We start from the raw sequence: 20294 nt of genomic DNA on the forward strand, positions 1-20294 counted from the left end.
CCCTCTAAGACTCTGGGTAGAAGCCTTCTTTGTCTTCTGGTGGTAAGAGTTGTTCCTTGACTTCCCTTGACTTGTGGCTGCATCACTCCAGTCTCTGCCTCTGTAGTCTCATGGTGTTTTCCCTGTGTGTCTCTGTCTTCATATAAAGATACCAGTCATATTGGATTAGGGCCCACCCTACTCCAGTATTGCTTCATCATAAACGATCATATCTGCAATGACTCTATTTTCAAATAGGGTCACGTTCTGAGGTACTTGGGGTTACAACTTCAACTTATCTTTTTGGGGGACACAATTCAACCCATAACAGACGATAAAGTCAAAACTGTGCTTAGTTTGCTACCTAAGGGTCTATAGGATATTGCCACTGGCGCGATAGGAAACACAGGTGTAAGAGCTAGAAGATGAATTCGATTTTCTAAAGGACACACAGGAAGAGCTGTTTTAGGAATCAGTTCTACAGGTTTGAAGTGCATCTCTTTAAGATAGAAACAAGCTGTTATGACTTATAGGTAGCATCAGTAATTGGCTTCATGTTTTCATCGTTGAGAACATGAGATGAAGGTTCACAAAAGAGTTTTATAGCAACTGTTACTCTGGCAGGGCTGGTGATCTCTATTTTGAGCTGTTATCCTATCATTCTCAGTAATTTTAGAACCATCAGTCGGGAAGTGTTCTTTATCAAAACTGAGTCATTTTAATACCAACCCACAAAAATAAAAACTAAAAAAATTTAAAAAAAAATCGAATCATTATAATAAACACCTAAATCACCAACACAATAGCTTGAAAAAGTTGTCAAAATTTTTTAAGACTAATATGGGTAAATATTGTTTTAATATAAAAAAATGGATGTTAGACATTCAGACATCCTCAATTTGGAACAAACAATATATTCCCTTTTTAAAAATATTCTTTCTCGATGTGTTCATGTTTACAACTATAGTTAACATCTTCATTATGTGAATAAACAAAATAATCATAGTTTACTATTGTTAACATCAATTTTATATTTTTAAGAATGTTTTTAACTTTAAATATTTTAAATATTTGATTTAGAAAATATTGTCACACAAGTATGTTCCTTTTGTGCATCTCATTGAATTTAGTACCATCTGTTTGTTTTCTACCAACTTGAAATGCTTCAAAATTTATTTGTCCGAAACTCTAAAACTATTTTTAATTCCTAATTGGATTTTTCTCTTAATGCAGGAGGTCTTGCTGGAGTTGCTAGAACAATGTGTGGATGGCTTATGGAAGGCAGAACGTTATGAAATAATTTCTGAGATTTCCAAGTTGATCATTCCAATTTATGAGAAACGTCGTGAGTTTGAGGTAGGCAATTTGAACATTTTTATCTTTGACTTATGTACTTTATTTTGGTTTTAGGGAAAACAGTAATATAGTTCTGTTACTATTATTCGACTTGTGTCCTCTGAAGAATATAAGGTTCATTAGATTATGACTTTTGTATTTTATCATAGAGTATAGATAGTCTATCATTTTGACACATTTGTCCAATTTCAAAGTGACAATCCCTAAAAATGCTGTTAAATCCTAAGATTTTTTAATGTTTTCACCACAAAGGTATGATAAGTGTTTGAGATGATACATTTACTAATTACCCTGTTTTGATCATTACACAATGTTGGCATGTATGGAAACAACATTTCCCCCATAAATTGTACCCCATAAATATGTACAGTTATTATGTGTCAATTAAAAACAACATAAAACTTCCTCTGGTCCTGCTTATGAAAAGAAAATAAAGTAAAACTTAAAACATCCTACCTTATATTCATTTATGTTTTCCAAATGAAATTAAGGGTAAAAGATCCAAAATAGAAACTGAGATTTAAATTAGACCAGTGGTTCTGAAAAAAAAAAATTTTTTTTTTTGAGATGGAGTCTCGCTCTGTTGCCCAGGCTAGAGTGCAGTGGCGCAATCTTGGCTCACTGCAACCTCTGCCTCCCGAGTTCAAGCAATTCTCCTGCCTCAGCCTTCCAAGTAGCTGGGATTACAGGCATGCACCACCACGCCCCGCTATCTTTGTATTATTAGTAGAGACAGGGTTTCACCATGTTGACCAGGCTTGTCTCGAACTCTTGACCTCAAGTGATCCTCCCGCCTCAGCTTCTCAAAGTGCTGGGATTATAGGCGTGAGCCACTGTGACCGGCCTGAAAATATTTTCATCTAGCAACCTCCCCTCTTCCTCTCAGAGCATAAAATAATCAGTGTTGTTTTCACTAAACCTTCACTTTAAAAAGCTGTCAAATTTCCATGTTACCCAGGGAAGAGGCATAGACATGATTCTATTCTTTATAATTTAGCGGAGAGACTAAAGGTGCTGGCAAATGACAGTGGGGTAGGTAATAATACACTAGTAATAGCCCTATTATGAGAATTTTAAAATTTTGACTTGCCAGATAAACTATTGATAAAGTATAGTTAATAAAGAATAGTAGTATAATGAACAGCAATTGCCACCAGCACTAAACAGGATTTTTTAAATATTCAAGTCTCTTAGTCCATATCATAATTTCTATTGCTACCGTGCTGGGAAGGGATGATTTAGGATTCAAGCCATTTTTAAAAAGCAAGGCAATTTATTCTTTTTTTTTTTTTTTTTTTTTTTTGAGACGGAGTCTTGCTCTTTCGCCCAGGCCGGACTGCAGTGGCGCTATCTCGGCTCACTGCAAGCTCCGCCTCAGCCTCCTGAGTAGCTGGGATTATAGGCGCCCGCCACCGTGCCCGACTAATTTTTTTTTTGTATTTTTAGTAGAGACGGGGTTTCACCGTGTTAGCCAAGATGGTCTCAATCTCTTAACCTCATGATCCGCCCACCTCGGCCTCCCAAAGTGCTGGGATTACAGGCGTGAGCCACTGCGCCCGGCCTGGCAATTTATTCTTAAATAAAGCAGTTAGGCCTTTCCTTGTTGCCATAGTTTCTAAGAGTGAACACACATAGATTTAATATAATCTGAGTAGTGTTTTCATCTCTCCTCCAAACTGGCTCTGATCAAACTCACTTTTTCTTCCCAGATTCTAGGTCTTCCTCTCTCTGCCATACTTTTGGTGTATATGGGGCATGCCTGAAAACTCATAGTAGAATTCAAGTGAATATATTAATAAGCTGAAGTCAAGTATAGGTCATACAGATGGCAAAGAATAGCCTATGAGACAAAACTATATTTGCCATTACCCCTCCTATCAAAGCATTACATCTGAAGAACCTTTGTAGTAATTTCAAAATAAAGTCCCCATTTTCTGACTCTTAGGATGAAGGAAGTTCTGGCTGTTAGAAACCCAGGGAGCCTTTTGCTGCTTAGCCAACCAACAGGGAAGAAATAAAAATATATCTTCTCTACACATTAAAGGAAATGATGTTTTCTACAGGGGAACTACTCCTATTTCCTTGGAGGGGTGTAAGGGTCTGTATAAATCCCCTAGCACTCTGTATAGATGAAGTAATCGTGTTTAGGACTGATGTAGCTGGAGCGTGGTAGTGCACGCCTGTGATCCCGGCCACTTGGGAGAGTGAGGTAGGAGGATTGCTTAAGTCCAGGAGATTGAGGCTGCAGTGAGCTATGATTGAGACACTGCGCTCTAGCCTTGGCTACAGAACAAGATCCAATCTCAAAACAAAACCAAAAAGTAGAACACTGATGCATACTTTTTCAGTGTATCTCTATGGAATGGGCTGAAAACTATCAGAGATAGCAGCCAAGGTAAGGAAGATTTCCCTCCAATTGAGCTCAATTATAAAAGATAATATGGGAGGAATTTTAGAGAAAGAAGTTTGTGTGTTTTTCCTTTTTTATTGAGGTGAAATTTATATAACATACAATTAACCATTTTAAAGTATAGAAATCAGTGGCATTTAATATATTCACAGTGTTGTGCACCCACCACCTCTTTCTAGTTTTAAAACTTTTTCATCTACCCAGAAAAACACTCCATACCCATTAAGTAATTATTCCCCACCCCACTCCCATTTTCCAATAACCACTTAACCTGCTTTCTGAATTTGCTTATTCTGGATATGTCATATAAAAGGAATATAGATTGAGCCTCTCTAATCTGAAAATTCGAAATCATAAATGCTCCCAAATCTGAAACTGTTTGAGCATGGTCATGGTGCTCAGTGGAAATGCTCATTGGAACATTTTGGATATCAGATTTTCAGATTAGACATGTTCAATTGGTAAGTCCAATGCAAATATTTCAAAATCTCAAATACTTCTGGTCCAAAGCATTTCAGATAAGGGATACTCAACCTGTAATATTATATGTGACCTTTTATGTCTGGCTTCTTTCAGTTAGCATAATTTTTTTTTAATTGAGACAGAGTCTCACTCTGTCATCCAGGTTGGAGTACAGTGGTGTGATCTCAGCTCACCGCAACCTTCGCCTCCTGGGTTCAAGCAATCCTCACACCTCAGCCTCCCAAGTAGCTGGGAGGCGCACGCCACCACTCCCAGCTAATTTTTGTATTTTTAACAGAGATGGGGTTTCACCATGTTGTCCAGGCTGGTCTCAAACTCCTGACCTCAAGTGATCCACCTGTCTCAGCTTTCCAAAGTGCTGGGATTACAGGCGTGAGCCACCGCACCTGGCCTGTTAGCATAATATTTAGAGGTTCATGTATCAGTTGTAGCATATATCAGAACTTCATTCTTTTTTATGGCTGAGTAAGATTCCATTGTATGGATATACTGCAGATTGTTTATCCATTCATCCATTGATGGACATTTGGGTTGTTTCACCTTTTGTCTATTATGAATAGTGCTGTTGTAAACATTCATGTGCAAGTTTCTGTGTGGATATATATTTTCAGTTCTCTTGAATATATACTAGGGAGTAGAATTGCTGGATCATTTGGAATTCTGTGTTTAACTTTTTGAGGACCCACGAAGCTGTTTTCCACAGCGGCTGTACCATTTTACATTTCAATCATCAGTGTTCTAGGATTCCTTTTACTTCATATCCTTACCAACATTTGTTATTTTCTGTTTGTTTTATTTTGTTTTATAAAATCCATCCTAGTGCATGTGAAGTGGCACCTCATTGTCTTGGTTTGCATTTCCTTAATGACAGTGAGATTGAGTGTCTTTTCGTGTCCTTCTTGGCTGCTTGTACATCTTCTTTGGAGCAATGTCTATTCAGGTCATTTGCCCATTTTAAAAATTGGTTTGCATATATTTTGTTGTCGAGTGGTAAGAAGTCCTTAAATATTCTGGGTACTAAACCCTTATCAGATCTGTGATTTGCATATATTTTCTTCCATTCTGTAGGTCGTCTTTCACATTTTTGATAATGTTCTTTGTACAATGTGCTCTCTTTTTCTGGAAGTGCAGAAAAACATATCCTTTGGAAATATCTGTGAACTTGCATAAAAGCAGCCCTCACTGCAGCTTACACCATTGCTTATTTTTATATTTGCATTTTATTTTCCTTTTTAAATACATGGATTGTTTATTCTCATAGCTCTCTACCTGAGGGCTCAAGCAAAGCATTTGGCTGCCCTTTCAGTTAAAAATATTCCGACCCTGTAGAAAATAGTAGTTGATAATACAGTATTTCAAAATTTAAAATTTCCATTGAGATGTGAATGAAATGAAGCATGATGTTAAGAAATACATTGTTATTGAGGAACAGAAAACCACATACCGCATGTTCTCACTCATAAGTGGGAGTTGAACAATGAGAACGCATGGACACAGGGAGGGGAACAACACACACAGGGCTTGTTGTGGGGTAGGGGGTGAGGGGAGGGAACTTAGAGGATGGGCCAATAGGTGCAGCAAACCACCATGGCACACATATATCTATGTAACAAACCTGCATATTCTGCACATGTATCCCCACCCCTTTTTTTTTTTAGAAGAAATTTCTTTTAAAAAGAAATACAGTGTTATTTTACCATTTTAAGTTCTACCCTTAGACCTAAAGTTGTTGAGGACTTTGTCTGATTGTTACAAAGGGGGATGAGTATGAATGGCCCCACCAAGACCATTTTGAAAAGAATATACTGGTGCTTTTTATTCTTATACATTCATCTTGAAGACATTTAGTAATTAAACAAAAAACAAAGCTGATTTGTATATTTTTATGTTTCAGAAACTTACTCAAGTTTATAGAACTCTTCATGGAGCTTACACAAAAATTCTGGAAGTTATGCATACAAAAAAGAGACTTTTAGGCACTTTCTTCAGAGTTGCCTTTTATGGCCAAGTAAGTGTACTTGAGTTCATAAAGTTTTCCTTTTTAAACCTTCACCTTTGAATTACTAGTTTACTATAGCAGCTAGGATTCTATCCAGATAGAGTGCCTATTACAACATCAGGGAGCCTCTTTTGTATGTATAAAGTTCACTTTGGTTCTCATATCTAAACCCTTCAGGTCAGAATACAACAGAGAAGGTTTTGATTTCTGTCAGTTTCATTTTCTGTTAAGCTTTTTAAAGTACATATTAAATATATAGAAGTTAAAACTTTTAAATAAAAAACAGGTAAGTGTACAGGAAAGGAAAAAACCTAGTTTGGAAATCTTCCTCAGGCCATATGTTTATGTGATTATAAATTTGAAAATTACCAGGAATTTGAAAATTCTCATGTATTTGAAATTAAAAGGGTAAATACAAGCATGGGACTTTTAGTAATATTATTCAAAATTTATTTCAAATATATTATTACTAGTTATTTAGTAGATTTTCTTTAAATGTTGTGTTTGCTCATATTATTTATAAGTTATTATTTGTTTAACTTTATAACAGTCTTTTTTTGAAGAAGAAGATGGAAAGGAGTACATCTATAAAGAACCAAAGCTCACTGGCCTCTCAGAAATTTCCTTGAGACTTGTTAAACTTTATGGTGAAAAGTTTGGTACGGAGAATGTCAAAATAATTCAGGATTCAGACAAGGTAACACATACCCTACATTTTGAAATCATTATTTGTTAGTTCTAGGCATTGTACATTGCTCCTGACTTTTTCCTTTTTTAACTGGTAGAGAAGCATGAAAATAGAGCTTTCCAGATAATAAAAGAAAGAACAGGGGCTTTGGAGTCAGAGATACCAAGTTTCAAATCTTTACTCTCTGCCACTCACTACCTGTGTGACCATGGGGAAGGTACTTAACTCTCTGTGCTTCATTCTTAGTAATAAAATGGAGATAATAATAGTAGTATTTTCTTCATGAGGTTGTTGTATGGATTAAATGAGTTAATATATGGAAAGTATAATCGCTTTCCTGGTACATAAAAGGCATTCACTAATAATAGCAAGCTAGCATGCTCACTAAGGGTTAGATATTATTGTAAACGCTATTGTACATCATGATTCTCCGTTACATCATGATTAAAATTATCTTGGGGCACACATTTTATTCTAAGATATCCTTAGTTCAGTAATAGTGACTGTAGTTAACATTTGCAGTGAAACAGGTTTAGGAGAGATCCTTGAGCCTTGCTCTAAAGGTTATCCATCCCACAGGTCCTGCCAAGGCATAGTGAGAAGGCTTATATTATAGCAAGAGAGGCCCTTTCCTAGGAAATGCGTAGTTCCCTATAGACAGGATTTGGGGGAAGCACTGTAGGAATGCCTGACTGTCCTTAGTTGCCTTGGGTGTGCCCAGACTTAGAACTGATTTTTAAGGGTAGGAAGGACATATAAAGTTCAAGATTTGTATCCACAATGATATTTACTGAGTGACTATGATATGCACAGTGCTATGCAGAACACTTAAAAGCTAGCAGGAAGCATTACCAGAGTGAAAAAGCCCATGGCTATTGTAAAGACACCTCATTGTCTACCACGAAAATAATCTCTTCACTTTGTCTACTTACATATATCTCTTGGAGATGACTTTATCTTAAACATATGCCTAAGACATTTAAACATAGATTTGGTGGTAGTTTCAACGTAATATATGGCAAACACTCTCCACTTCTTTCCTTATCAGTTTCAATATTTTGTTGTTTCGTTGAATTGAGACAACAGAAGATTTTCTCCCCTTGCAACCAGATAGTGTAAGACTTGTTCCCACAATATTGATTACTGTATAAATGGAAAGGTAATGAAAAGTCAGACTTTCTGTGCAACATGCAGTTTTCTACCTTATTCTGCCTCTGAAAACTGGGCCAAAGAATGCTAGCGACAAACCACTATCAGGTGGCTGGACTCCTGATGTTTGTTATGTATCGTAGTAGTTCCCCATAGGCAACAGACATAATAAGCAGTTCCGGCTTTGAAAATATATTTATTGTTTTCTCAATGTGTGAAAATAAAAATTAAAAATACTCTTTTCCCTTGCCAAAGAACAAAATCTGCTTAAGGGCAAAGGCAATTTGAAGAGGAGTTTGGCAATATCTTCCAATATTTTAAATGTATGTGTCCTTGGACCCAACAATTTCACATTTAACATTTTATCTTGTAGATGTACACATATAAATATATATGTTTAAAGTTGTTCACTGCCACAAAATTTATATAGCAAAAACCTGGAAGCAGTCTAAATGTCCATATGGTTAAAGAAATGGTGGTATTACCCATATAATGGATATAACCACCTAGACATTAAAAAGCATGAGAGATTTGTAAGTGTCCATATGAATCTATCAAGATGTACATTTTTTTCTTTCCTTTTTATTTTATTTTATTTTTTTTGAGACAGAGTCTTGCTGTGTCACCCAGGCTGGAGTGCATTGGTGCCATCTTGGCTCACTGCAACCTCCGCCTCCTGGATTTAAGCAATTCTCCCACCTCAGCCTCCCTAATAGCTGGGATTACAGTCGCTCACCACTACACCTGGCTAATTTTTGTATTTTTAGTAGAGATGGGGTTCCACCATGTTGGCCAGGATGGTCTCGAACTCCTAACCTCAAGTGATCCACCTATCTCAGCCTCCCAATGTGCTGGGATTACAGGCCTGAGCCACCACGCCTGGCCGCTTTTAATTTTTTTCGAGACAGGGTCTGGCTCTGTTGCCCAGGCTGGAGTGCTGTGGCACGATCACAGCTCACGGCAGCCTTGACTTCCTGGGCTTAAGCGATCCTCCCATCTCAGCCTCTTGAGTAGCTGGGACTACAGGTGTGCACCACCACACCTGGCTTATTTTTGTTTCTTATGGGTTTTTTTTTTTTTTTTTGTAGAGACGGGGTCTCACTATGTTGCCCAGGCTGGTTTCAAACTCCTGGGTTCAAGCAATCCTCCTGTCTTAGCCTCCTGAATAGGTGGGACTACAGGTGTGTTACCACCATACCCCAGCTAATTTTTTTATGTTTCTTAGACACAAGGTCTTGCTATGTTGCCCAGGCTGGTCTCAATCTCCTGTGCTCAAGCAATCCTCCCGTCTTGGCCTCCCACGCCCTCGGATTACAGGCATGAACTACTGCAACTGGCCCCATGTAATCTTTTAACTAAGCAATTTCTTTTCTAGGAATTTATCCTAAGGAAAAAATCAGAAATAAATGCACACAGTTTTAAATACAAGGATGTTCATCAGAACATTATTTACAATAGCAAAAAGTTGGAAAACAGCCTGTCTCCACTAATGAGAGAATGGTCCAATAAGTCATGTTTATCCATACAGCCATTAAAAGTAATGTCAGTGACTATAGTATAAACTATTGGCCAGACATGGTGGCTCATGCCTATAATCCCAACACTAGGAGGCTGAGGCAGGAGGATCACTTGTGCCCAGGAGTTCCAAGCTAGCCTCAGCAACACAGGGAGACCTCATTTCTACAAAAAAATTTAAAAATTAGCCAGGTGTGGTAGTGCGTGTCTGTGGTCCCAGCTACATGGGAAGCTGAAGTGGGAGGATCACTTGAGCCCGGGAGGCTGAGGCTGCAGTGAGACATGATCACACCACTGCACTTGAGCCTGGGCAACAGAGCGAGACTCCATCTCAAAAATAAATAAATAAACTATAATACCTGTGTTTTTATTGAGGTGTAATTCACATAATGCACAATCAAAACAATGTTTAGTCTGACCTCAATTTTCTGAATACATATGCATAGAAGAAAGATGAGAAGGAAATATATAAAAATGTGAATAATGGTCATTGCTGGGTAGTAGGATTACAGTAATTTTTTTTTTTTTTTTTTTGGAGACAGAGTCTCACTTTGTCGCCTAGACTGGAGTGCAGTGGCACAATCTTGGCTCGCTGCAACCTCCGCCTCCCAAGCTCAAGTGATTCTCCTGCCTCAGCCTCCTGAGTAGCTGGGACTACAGGCTCATGCCACCCCGCCCGGCTAATTTTTGTGTTTTTAGTAGAGACAAGGTTTCACCATGTTGGCCAGGCTGGTCTCAAACACCTGACCTCAAGTGATCCGCCCGCCTCGGCCTCTTAAAATGCTGGGATTACAGGCATGAGCCACCATGCCTGGCCAATTACAGTAATTTTTAATTTCTTCATATGTTTCTGTAGTCTCCAAATAGATTCCTGTAACTTCTTTATAATCAGAAGTAAGTGATTTTTAAAAAGAAGAATGAAGACCCCCTTTATTGGAAACACAATTATAATGGCAATGTTCCTCACTTGGTCTCAAAGAAGTTAGTAGGTTACCTTATCTCCTTTTCCCTTCCACTGAATAAAATAAAAAATAAAATAAAATAAATAAATAAAAACTTTCTCAAGGGTTGAACTAGTTTACAGTCCCACCAACAGTGTAAAAGTGTTCCTATTTCTCCACATCCTCTCCAGCACCTGTTGTTTCCTGACTTTTTAATGATTGCCATTCTAACTGGTGTGAGATGGTATCTCATTGTGGTTTTGATTTGCATTTCTCTGATGGCCAGTGATGGTGAGCATTTTTTCATGTGTTTTTTGGCTGCATAAATGTCTTCTTTTGAGAAGTGTCTGTTCATGTCCTTCGCCCACTTGTTGATGGGGTTGTTTGTTTTTTTCTTGTAAATTTGTTGGAGTTCATTGTAGATTCTGGATATTAGCCCTTTGTCAGATGAGTAGGTTGCGAAAATTTTCTCCCATTTTGTAGGTTGCCTGTTCACTCTGATGGTAGTTTCCTTTGCTGTGCAGAAGCTCTTTAGTTTAATTAGATCCCATTTGTCAATTTTGGCTTTTGTTGCCATTGCTTTTGGTGTTTTAGACATGAAGTCCTTGCCCATGCCTATGTCCTGAATGGTATTGCCTAGGTTTTCTTCTAGGGTTTTTATGGTTTTAGGTCTAACATTTAAGTCTTTAATCCATCTTGAATTGATTTTTGTATAAGGTGTAAGGAAGGGATCCAGTTTCAGCTTTCTACATATGGCTAGCCAGTTTTCCCAGCACCATTTATTAAATAGGGAATCCTTTCCCCATTTCTTGTTTTTCTCAGGTTTGTCAAAGATCAGATGGTTGTAGATATGTGGCATTATTTCTGACGGCTCTGTTCTGTTCCATTGATCTATATCTCTGTTTTGGTACCAGTACCATGCTGTTTTGGTTACTGTAGCCTTGTAGTATAGTTTGAAGTCAGGTAGCGTGATGCCTCCAGCTGGCAATTCCTCAGGGATCTAGAACTAGAAATTCCATTCGACCCAGCCATCCCATTACTGGGTATATACCCAAAGGACTATAAATCATGCTGCTATAAAGACACATGCACACGTATGTTTATTGCCGCATTATTCACAATAGCAAAGACTTGGAACCAACCCAAATGTCCAACAATGATAGACTGGATTAAGAAAATGTGGCACATATACACCATGGAATACTATGCAGCCATAAAAAATGATGAGTTCACGTCCTTTGTAGGGACATGGATGAAATTGGAAATCATCATTCTCAGTAAACTATCGCAAGAACAAAAAACCAAACACCGCATATTCTCACTCATAGGTGGGAATTGAACAGTGAGAACAAATGGACACAGGAAGGGGAACATCACACTTCGGGGACTGTTGTGGGTTGGGGGGAGGGGGGAGGGATAGCATTGGGAGATATACCTAATGCTAGATGACGAGTTGGTGGGTGCAGCGCACCAGCATGGCACATGTATACATATGTAACTTACCTGCACATTGGGCACATGTACCATAAAACCTAAAGTATAACAATAATAATAATAATAATAATAATAGAAAAAAAAAAGAAAATTCTAAAAAAAAAAAAAAAAATGATTACCACTCACACAATTCATTGTCTTATAAAATTAACAGATTGTCAGAATAGTTGTGGATATTTAAAATAGACAAAAGTTAATACCTGGCCTTTGGAGATTGATTTTATGGGTCTAGAACATGTGTAGAATACTTTGGATACTGTAACAAAATCAAATTTTTAAAATGATGTTAGAAGAGAGAACTCTTGCATTGAAATCTTGTTTTGACTTTTATTGGAGAACTTCAGATTCAGTACATACTAAATCATAAGACTATATATCTGGAATGATTACAATAAGCTACGTTTACCCCTCTAGCTCTTAAAATATTTATTCCCAGCATATCTTCCCCTTCTTATTAACAATCCAGTTTCTTCTGGGAAATTGTCTTTTGCTAACGTAGCATAGTCTTGCTGGGATGAAAAAATCCAGATGCTGTAACAAATTGTCACAAATTTGGTATCTTAAAACAAAATACCTTTGTTAATCCCTTACCATTCTGGAGGTCAGAAATCGGAAATCAGTTTCACTGGGCCAAAATAAAGGTCTTAGCAGAGTTGCACCTCCTTTGGAAGGTCCTGATTGTTCTTTGAATGTTCCCTCTACTGAGTCTTACTGGATTCTGCCAAATGTTAAACCCTTCAGTCCTTCTGTAGGTCGGGCTTCACATAAAGCAGTTTTACATGGGAAATTTATGTGGGTGATTGGTGGATATACTTTTAACTACAGTTCTTTTCAAATGGTCCTAAATTACAATTTAGAAAGCAGTATATGGAATGTAGGAACTCTGTCAAGGGGACCTCTCCAGAGATATGGACACTCTCTTGCTTTATATCAGGAAAACATCTTTATGTATGGAGGCAGAATTGAAACAAATGATGGCAATGTCACAGATGAATTATGGGTTTTTAACATACATAGTCAGTCATGGAGTACAAAAACTCCTACTCTTCTTGGACATGGTCAGCAGTATGCTGTGGAGGGACATTCAGCACATATTATGGAGTTGGATAGTAGAGATGTTGTCATGATCATAATATTTGGATATTCTGCAATATATGGTTATACAAGCAGCATACAGGAATACCATATCTGTGAGTTACTTAAAAATTGTAACTTCTTTATTGATTGGGAATGTTTTTCTCTTTAATAAAATCTTCATATGAATTTAAAAAAAAAAACTTTCTTATTTTATAGGTAAATGCCAAAGAGCTTGATCCAAAATATGCTCATATACAAGTTACTTATGTGAAGCCTTACTTTGATGACAAAGAACTCACAGAAAGGAAGACCGAGTTTGAAAGAAATCATAATATCAGCAGATTTGTTTTTGAGGCCCCTTACACTTTATCAGGCAAAAAACAGGGCTGTATAGAAGAACAGTGCAAACGCCGTACAATCTTGACAAGTAAGTACAATTTTACGTGTTAACTTCTTAATTGTCTTGGTCTTTTTCAGTCTACACAAGTAGCAGCTGGCCAGCTGGAACATACAACTGAAATTTTAATTATTATTTGTTCTGCTGTTCAGTTACAAGTTTGCACAAGCACGTCCATGTGATAAACCATCATTTTCCCATATGTCATCCATGATTGCCCAGAGGTCTCATAAAGAGAATGTCTCTCTGAATCCTGAAGTACTATATGGGACCCTAAGTCATCTTCTAGATAAAGGATGGGGAGAGTTAAGCACAACAGAGTTTTTTCTTTAATTTGGCTGTTTGAACAAATGATTTTCTAAAGTCAGTAAATCAATCTTAACATTTTAATAGCTTCAAACTCGTTTCCCTACGTGAAGAAGAGGATTCCTATTAACTGTGAACAGCAGATTAATTTAAAACCAATTGATGTTGCCACTGATGAAATAAAAGATAAAACTGCAGAGCTGCAAAAGCTTTGCTCCTCTACTGACGTGGACATGATTCAGCTCCAACTTAAATTGCAGGGCTGTGTTTCTGTGCAGGTACGTTGGTCGTCCAACATGTATTAAATGTTTCTTGATGTGTCTTTTGCTTTTATAAGGGCACAGAGCAAGCATTAATTGTAATTGTGTGTTGGGCACTTACTGAGTGCAAAAACCTGTGCATTATTTTTTGTTCACTTAATGAAGATATTACATTGAATTTTTACAAGTTTTGTGTTATGTCAGAGGACTTTAACGTAAGTCCGATGACTGTAGCGAAGCCCTGTGTGTACATATCAGAAATCACTAACTTACTAGAATATCATCTTTGTAGATTATTTTCTTTAGTTAATGGTTTTTTGAAATAAACTTGTAATAAGCATATATTTCTCAGATATGGATTTCTTGTATATTTTGGGATTTTTAATAAAAAAGAGAAATGCCAAAACTTCTTTTGATTATTGCATTCTGGAAACACTCTCATTTTTCTTCTGTTGTAATGTAGGTCAATGCTGGTCCATTAGCATATGCAAGAGCTTTCTTAAATGACAGTCAAGCTAGCAAGTATCCACCTAAGAAAGTGAGTGAGTTGAAAGACATGTTTAGGTAAGTGTTTTATAGTTTTCAGGTTAGACCCGTATTCTTTTTCTCTATTTTCTTCTTTTAAAAAACAACAAAGTATTGACCAAATAATACCCCTCCAAAAAGGGACTTTCTCTGTGGTCTTTTACAATATCTAAGTGACCTCCTAATGGCACTTTAAGTAATGAGAAAATGTGTGATCAGTTTCATCCTGCAGGACATTAACAATACCCTAGTGACCCAAGAGATTAAATATGCCAGTTTACTATATTGCTTTGAATATTTTAAGTGACACAAACACAAGCCTATGTTCCTTATGTGCTTTCCTCCTTCACCCAATTGACCTCCTGTTACAGCATTTCAGACCATTTGGTGTAGGAATAGAAGTGGGGCAGGAAAGATTGCATAGGCTCACTCCAATCCCCTGTCCTTACTTCCACTTGGACTCAGTCTTCAGTGAGCGGCTCTGTAAGCTAAGGCATGTATGAATGCTCTTACATTAGAGAAATATCTTTAATATATAAAAGTTTTCATTCAGAAGAAGAGAAACAGTTGAGTAATATGGACTAAGGAGAAAGATGATAACCTATCCACTCATTTGCTCCCGACTTATTTTGTTTACTTTTCCTGTCTGTGTTTTATCAGCTGTTCCAGAGTGCAGAGTAACCAGCAGTCATTCATTCACCAGTATTTATTAATGCCTGGTACATGCAAAAGACTATTAGTTGCTATGACAGGGATATAAAACAAATGGACAATGAAGTACTTTGTCCCCTAAGACCTACACTCTAATTGTGGACATTAAACATAAACACATGAAATAATGGAAAAAGACTTTTATGATAGGTCATCAACTCTCTGTTCTCCTTCTTAGCAGCCCAGGGAAGATCCTTCATACCTGTACCACCCAGCACTGTACTAGCCACATAGTAAGCTCAAAATAAATTCTTTTTGAATGAATGGCTCATTATCTACAGGTGCAAATTAATGTCAGCGCAACTTTAGCTAATAGAATGCCAAGTAAATGATTGAGCAAGTAGGCTTTCCAGAGGGTATGTGTTTTGAGCCAAGTCTTGAAGGAGATAAGAAATGAAACCATAAGGCAAAGGTGGAAAGGAAAGAAGGCATTTCAGACTTAGGAAGAGACATTAAGAAATAAATGCACAGTGAGAAAATAGAGGATTCTGATCTTCTTCCTAGGCAAGCCATGGCTAAAATGAGTTATCAAATGGATTGTCAGTGATACTTCCTAAGAATAAATAACAAGACCTTTATCTTTGATATTCATCAACAGGAAATTTATACAAGCATGCAGCATTGCACTTGAACTAAATGAGCGGCTAATTAAAGAAGATCAAGTTGAGTACCATGAAGGGCTAAAGTCAAATTTCAGAGACATGGTAAAAGAATTATCTGACATTATCCATGAGCAGGCAAGTATTAGGGTGACTAAAACTGAAAACATGATCTGCGGGTCCCGAAATTGTTGCTTAGCAAAATATAACGGTTCAAAATGCATAACCTTAAAGTTATTGTGTATATTTTAAATTTTTTTCACATTATCTTTAATCATTTAAGTGATACAATACAAATCAAATTTGCAACAATTATCTAAAGTGGTTAGTGATGCAGTTATCAGTAAGAAACCATTTTGTTTTTTGTGCTCCAGTGTCATTAGAGGCAAGAGGTTGAACTGAGGTATACCGTTATCAAATAGATTACATAGTTTGTTTTTAGAAACTATCTAGTTGATGAGTTTCTATTCCTCATAATGCATAGAAAAAGCAGCAAAAATTCCTCCTTCACAAAAGATATAAGACAATTGCACATGCTATTTTAAGTGAGTATCTACTGTATTACAGTTATTTCATTTGCATGCAGCTGCATGACCCAGTATCGAACTCTAAATTATTCAAACTGAAAACAAATTATTCAATTTACTGTTATTACTGTAATCAAGATATTCTGAGTGGTCATTTTATAAAATTTTGTTTTCCTTTTGAAGCATGGATTTTTCAAATCTACTGTCGTATTTCCCACTTGTCTGTATCAGTTATTCCATAAAACATGGCTATTTCTCTTAGATATAGAGACCAATAATTTAGACTCTTAATATTATATGTTGATAGCTAACCAAGAAAACTCTTGGTTTCTATTGGCTTATATTTATGCAAGCCATCCTGTCATTATGAACCATATTTGGGTGTGCCTTACTTTTGGCAAATGTTGACTTTGTAGTGAATTGAGTTTCATATAAAAGAGAGCCACCTTGTAGTCATACACTTTGAGGTATATATTAATACTGAAAAGTAAGACAAGTGTTAATGTGTACTGAAATTTGAAATATTCTCTTGAGCTCCATAAATGATTACTTGACAAAAAGACATGACTGGATATTCCTTGTCCCCTTTCAATGTAATCTGTTACAGAATACCAGCGTATATAGTCCTTTCAAAAACTTGTTCAAGCTTTTTTTTTCTTTTTCTTTTTTTTTTTTTTTTTGAGACGGAGTGTCACTCTGTCACCCAGGCTGTAGTGCAGTGGTGCGATGTCAGCTCACTGCAACCTCTGCCTCCCAGATTCAAGTGATTCTCCTGCCTCAGCCTACCAAGTAGCTGGGACTACAGGCACGTGCCACCACGCCTGGCTAATTTTTTTGTATTTTTAGTAGAGATGGGGATTTCACCATGTTAGCCAGGATGGTCTCGATCTCCTGACCTCGTAATCCACCCGCCTCGGCCTCCAAAAGCCTGGCTGCTTTTGATTTTTAAAAGGATTTATATTATCATAAAGCTATAAATTGCAGATTTCTTAGATAGAGTTGGGGGTGGTCATTGTAGCATCTGTTGGGTATGTTTTGTAATTTCTTAGCAATAAGTACCCTCCTTGCCTGTCACATCTGACCAGCATAGATAATCAGTTATTCATCTCTTAACATTCTAGTATGCTTTCAGATTGGTGTCATGAGTTAATATTTTTGTAAGAGGAAATTTCTCTATTATAAATTTTATTTAAGCCTCATGATTTGTAGCAACACAAATGATATGTCTCAATACTGCCACTATAGATCAATCTGTGGGCTTAATACTGAAGTTTCACAACTAACTTGAGAACCAAGTATTGAAAGCTTGAGACGTAAGTTAGGACTTTATGGTAAAGATATTGGATATAATGTATATAGCATTTTTTATCTCAATCTACTTTAAGCACAAGATTTCTGTTGCTTTTTCTTTGGATTACACAAAATGGATCATTTAAAAAATACTTAATATGAATATCTATGTTTATATACTTATTGGAATACAATCTTTAAATTTTATATTTATGATGGTCTTCCTTTCCAAGAAAAATCTTCTGTATCAATTAGCTTATACAATTATAGTGTGTCTTTAGAAATATGCACTTAAGACTTTTATCTTCATTTACTGTTATTTTCAAGTCTCCAGGGAAGGAACATAGGTATCTGCATGTTTCAAAAGTCCCATAGATGATTCTGAGAACCACTGTGTTAGATCATTCATAAACTCATATCAGAGTCTACCATTTAGAGCTCTTGTTATGACCATCTGTTAAAAAATATTTCGAAGATTGTGTTACCTCTCGCTTTTTATTGAATTTTGCGTTTTACAGTCTTTGTTTTTCTTAATGAGTAACTAGATCTTTTCTGCTTTTTTGATATGCTGCCTTTGTAATACAGCTTTGAAGACTTAAGTCGGTAATGTTATTCTTTGCTCTCTCTGCTTTCTCTCTTTTTAAATAACTGTCAGTGATAAATTGAAATATGCCTGCAATTTCATATACACATTCTTTTTTTGGCAGTGGCTATTTTGCTTCATGATAACCATGCTGATTTCTTCTGTTTTAGATATTACAAGAAGACACAATGCATTCTCCCTGGATGAGCAACACATTACATGTATTTTGTGCAATTAGTGGTACATCGAGTGACCGAGGTTATGGTTCCCCAAGATATGCTGAAGTGTGAGGAAATGCAGATGTACGTGACAATGAGACTGACCTTTCTCAGGAATATTTGGAGCTGTGCAAGTGTTAAAATTTAAAGATTTGATATACATGGAGTGTTTCTTCTCGACACCAAAATTTTCATGTGTTCCAACAGGGTGCTTACATATTTGTAAATAAGCAACTTGAAAGTGCCTGGAAAATTGCACCACTGTGCTTGGTTTGTACTTTTTTAGGTAAATCTATATGCTGAAAAGTAGAGCTCAAAAACAGTAGTTCAATTTGCTTAATTATTGCTTAAAATAATAATGGTACTATGTAAAATTGTATAATGGAATACAATAAAAGGTAAAACTTATTTGTAATTAGAAGTGAAAGAAATAATACTTTGAACTTAGCATTTTTCTTGACAAGAAGCTCAGTTCATTATCATACTAATCCTTGGAGGGAGGAGAAGAAAATTGATAACATTTCCATAATACACGGATATTTAAAATTGGGGAGATCATTTGAATCCTTGCCAATTAGTAGTCAAGGCTGGGCTAAAGGAACCAACAGCATTATTTAACAGGAAAATTTCAAAAGGAAAGGATATACTTACAAATATACCAAGCTTAGGCTGGACACGGTGGCTCACGCCTGTAATCCCAACACTTTGGGAGGCTGAGGCAGGCGGATCATGAGGTCAGGAGTTCAAGACCAGCCTGACCAACATGGTGAAACCCCGTCTCTACTAAAAATACAAAAATTAGCTGGTCATGGTGGTGCATGCCTGTAATCCCAGCTACTGAGGAGGTTGAGGCAGGAGAATCGCTTGAACCCAGGAGGTGGAGGTTGCAGTGAGCTGAGATCACGCCACTGCACTCCAGTCTGGGCGACAGAGTGAGACTCTGTATCTATAACATATATATAATAGTAAGCTTGAGATACCATATATATATATGTTATGATCTGATGATGCTAGGTAATCTAGTAGGTCTCCCTTCTACATACAAGACATCCAAGGGATTTATACAGGGCAAGCAGCATTTGTTGCCAAAGCTTTATCATCTGGGGCCATCTACAAAGCTAAACAAAACATTTCTGAGATTGCAGTCAGTACATCCCACAGAACTTCAAAGCTTTTACAGCAGTCTGAGGTAGGAGTTTTGTAATGATTATTTTCTTCAGTTACAAGATTAATAAACATTTTGATTAGAACTTAATGGTTGCAGCATGTCTTGGGTCAATGTACAAAACCACCACAGATTTGGCAAACTAGCTTGGGATTATATTTCTGTCTATGAAGAAATCTCAGATTGCCTAAATAATTCAGGAGAAACCAAGATGTGAATGACATTTTTTAGCTTGAATTATCCAAATCATTTTGGCTGCCTTCTATGGGAACTCAGGTTCTAGACTTCGTTTTTTTTTTTTGTTTTTTTTTTGTTTGTTTGTTTGTTTTTTGTTTGTTTGTTTTTGAGATGGAGTCTCGCTCTGTCGCCCAGGCTTGCATACAATGGCGCGATCTCGGCTCACTGCAACCTCCGCCTCCCTGGTTCACGCCATTCTCCTGCCTCAGCCTCCTGAGTAGTTGAGACTACAGGCGCCTGCCACCAAGCCTGGCTAATTTTTTGTATTTTTTTTAGTAGAGACGGAGTTTCGCTGTGTTAGCCAGGATGGTCTCGATCTCCTGACCTCGTGATCTGCCCGCCTCGGCCTCCCAAAGTGCTGGGATTACAGGCATGAGCCACCATG

The 20294-nt window shown here is 37.0% G+C and overlaps 1 protein-coding gene across 2 annotated transcripts in view; it reads left to right on the forward strand.

Moving 5' to 3' along the window:
* The window catches only part of DOCK11 (dedicator of cytokinesis 11), a 193349-nt gene extending 174411 nt beyond the window's left edge, over positions 1 to 18938 (forward strand). For both annotated transcript variants that reach the window (XM_054472262.2, XM_054472263.2), the window contains 8 exons: positions 1213 to 1335; positions 6123 to 6236; positions 6778 to 6924; positions 13308 to 13518; positions 13882 to 14072; positions 14518 to 14618; positions 15889 to 16027; positions 18460 to 18938. In XM_054472262.2, the coding sequence (XP_054328237.1) occupies positions 1213 to 1335; positions 6123 to 6236; positions 6778 to 6924; positions 13308 to 13518; positions 13882 to 14072; positions 14518 to 14618; positions 15889 to 16027; positions 18460 to 18579 (1146 nt within the window). In that variant the 3' untranslated portion in view covers positions 18580 to 18938. The remainder of the gene's footprint in view (positions 1 to 1212; positions 1336 to 6122; positions 6237 to 6777; positions 6925 to 13307; positions 13519 to 13881; positions 14073 to 14517; positions 14619 to 15888; positions 16028 to 18459) is intronic.
* The last annotated feature ends 1356 nt before the right edge of the window (positions 18939 to 20294 follow it).

Source organism: Pongo pygmaeus, chromosome X (assembly GCF_028885625.2).
Source record: "Pongo pygmaeus isolate AG05252 chromosome X, NHGRI_mPonPyg2-v2.0_pri, whole genome shotgun sequence".
NCBI lineage: Eukaryota > Metazoa > Chordata > Mammalia > Primates > Hominidae > Pongo > Pongo pygmaeus.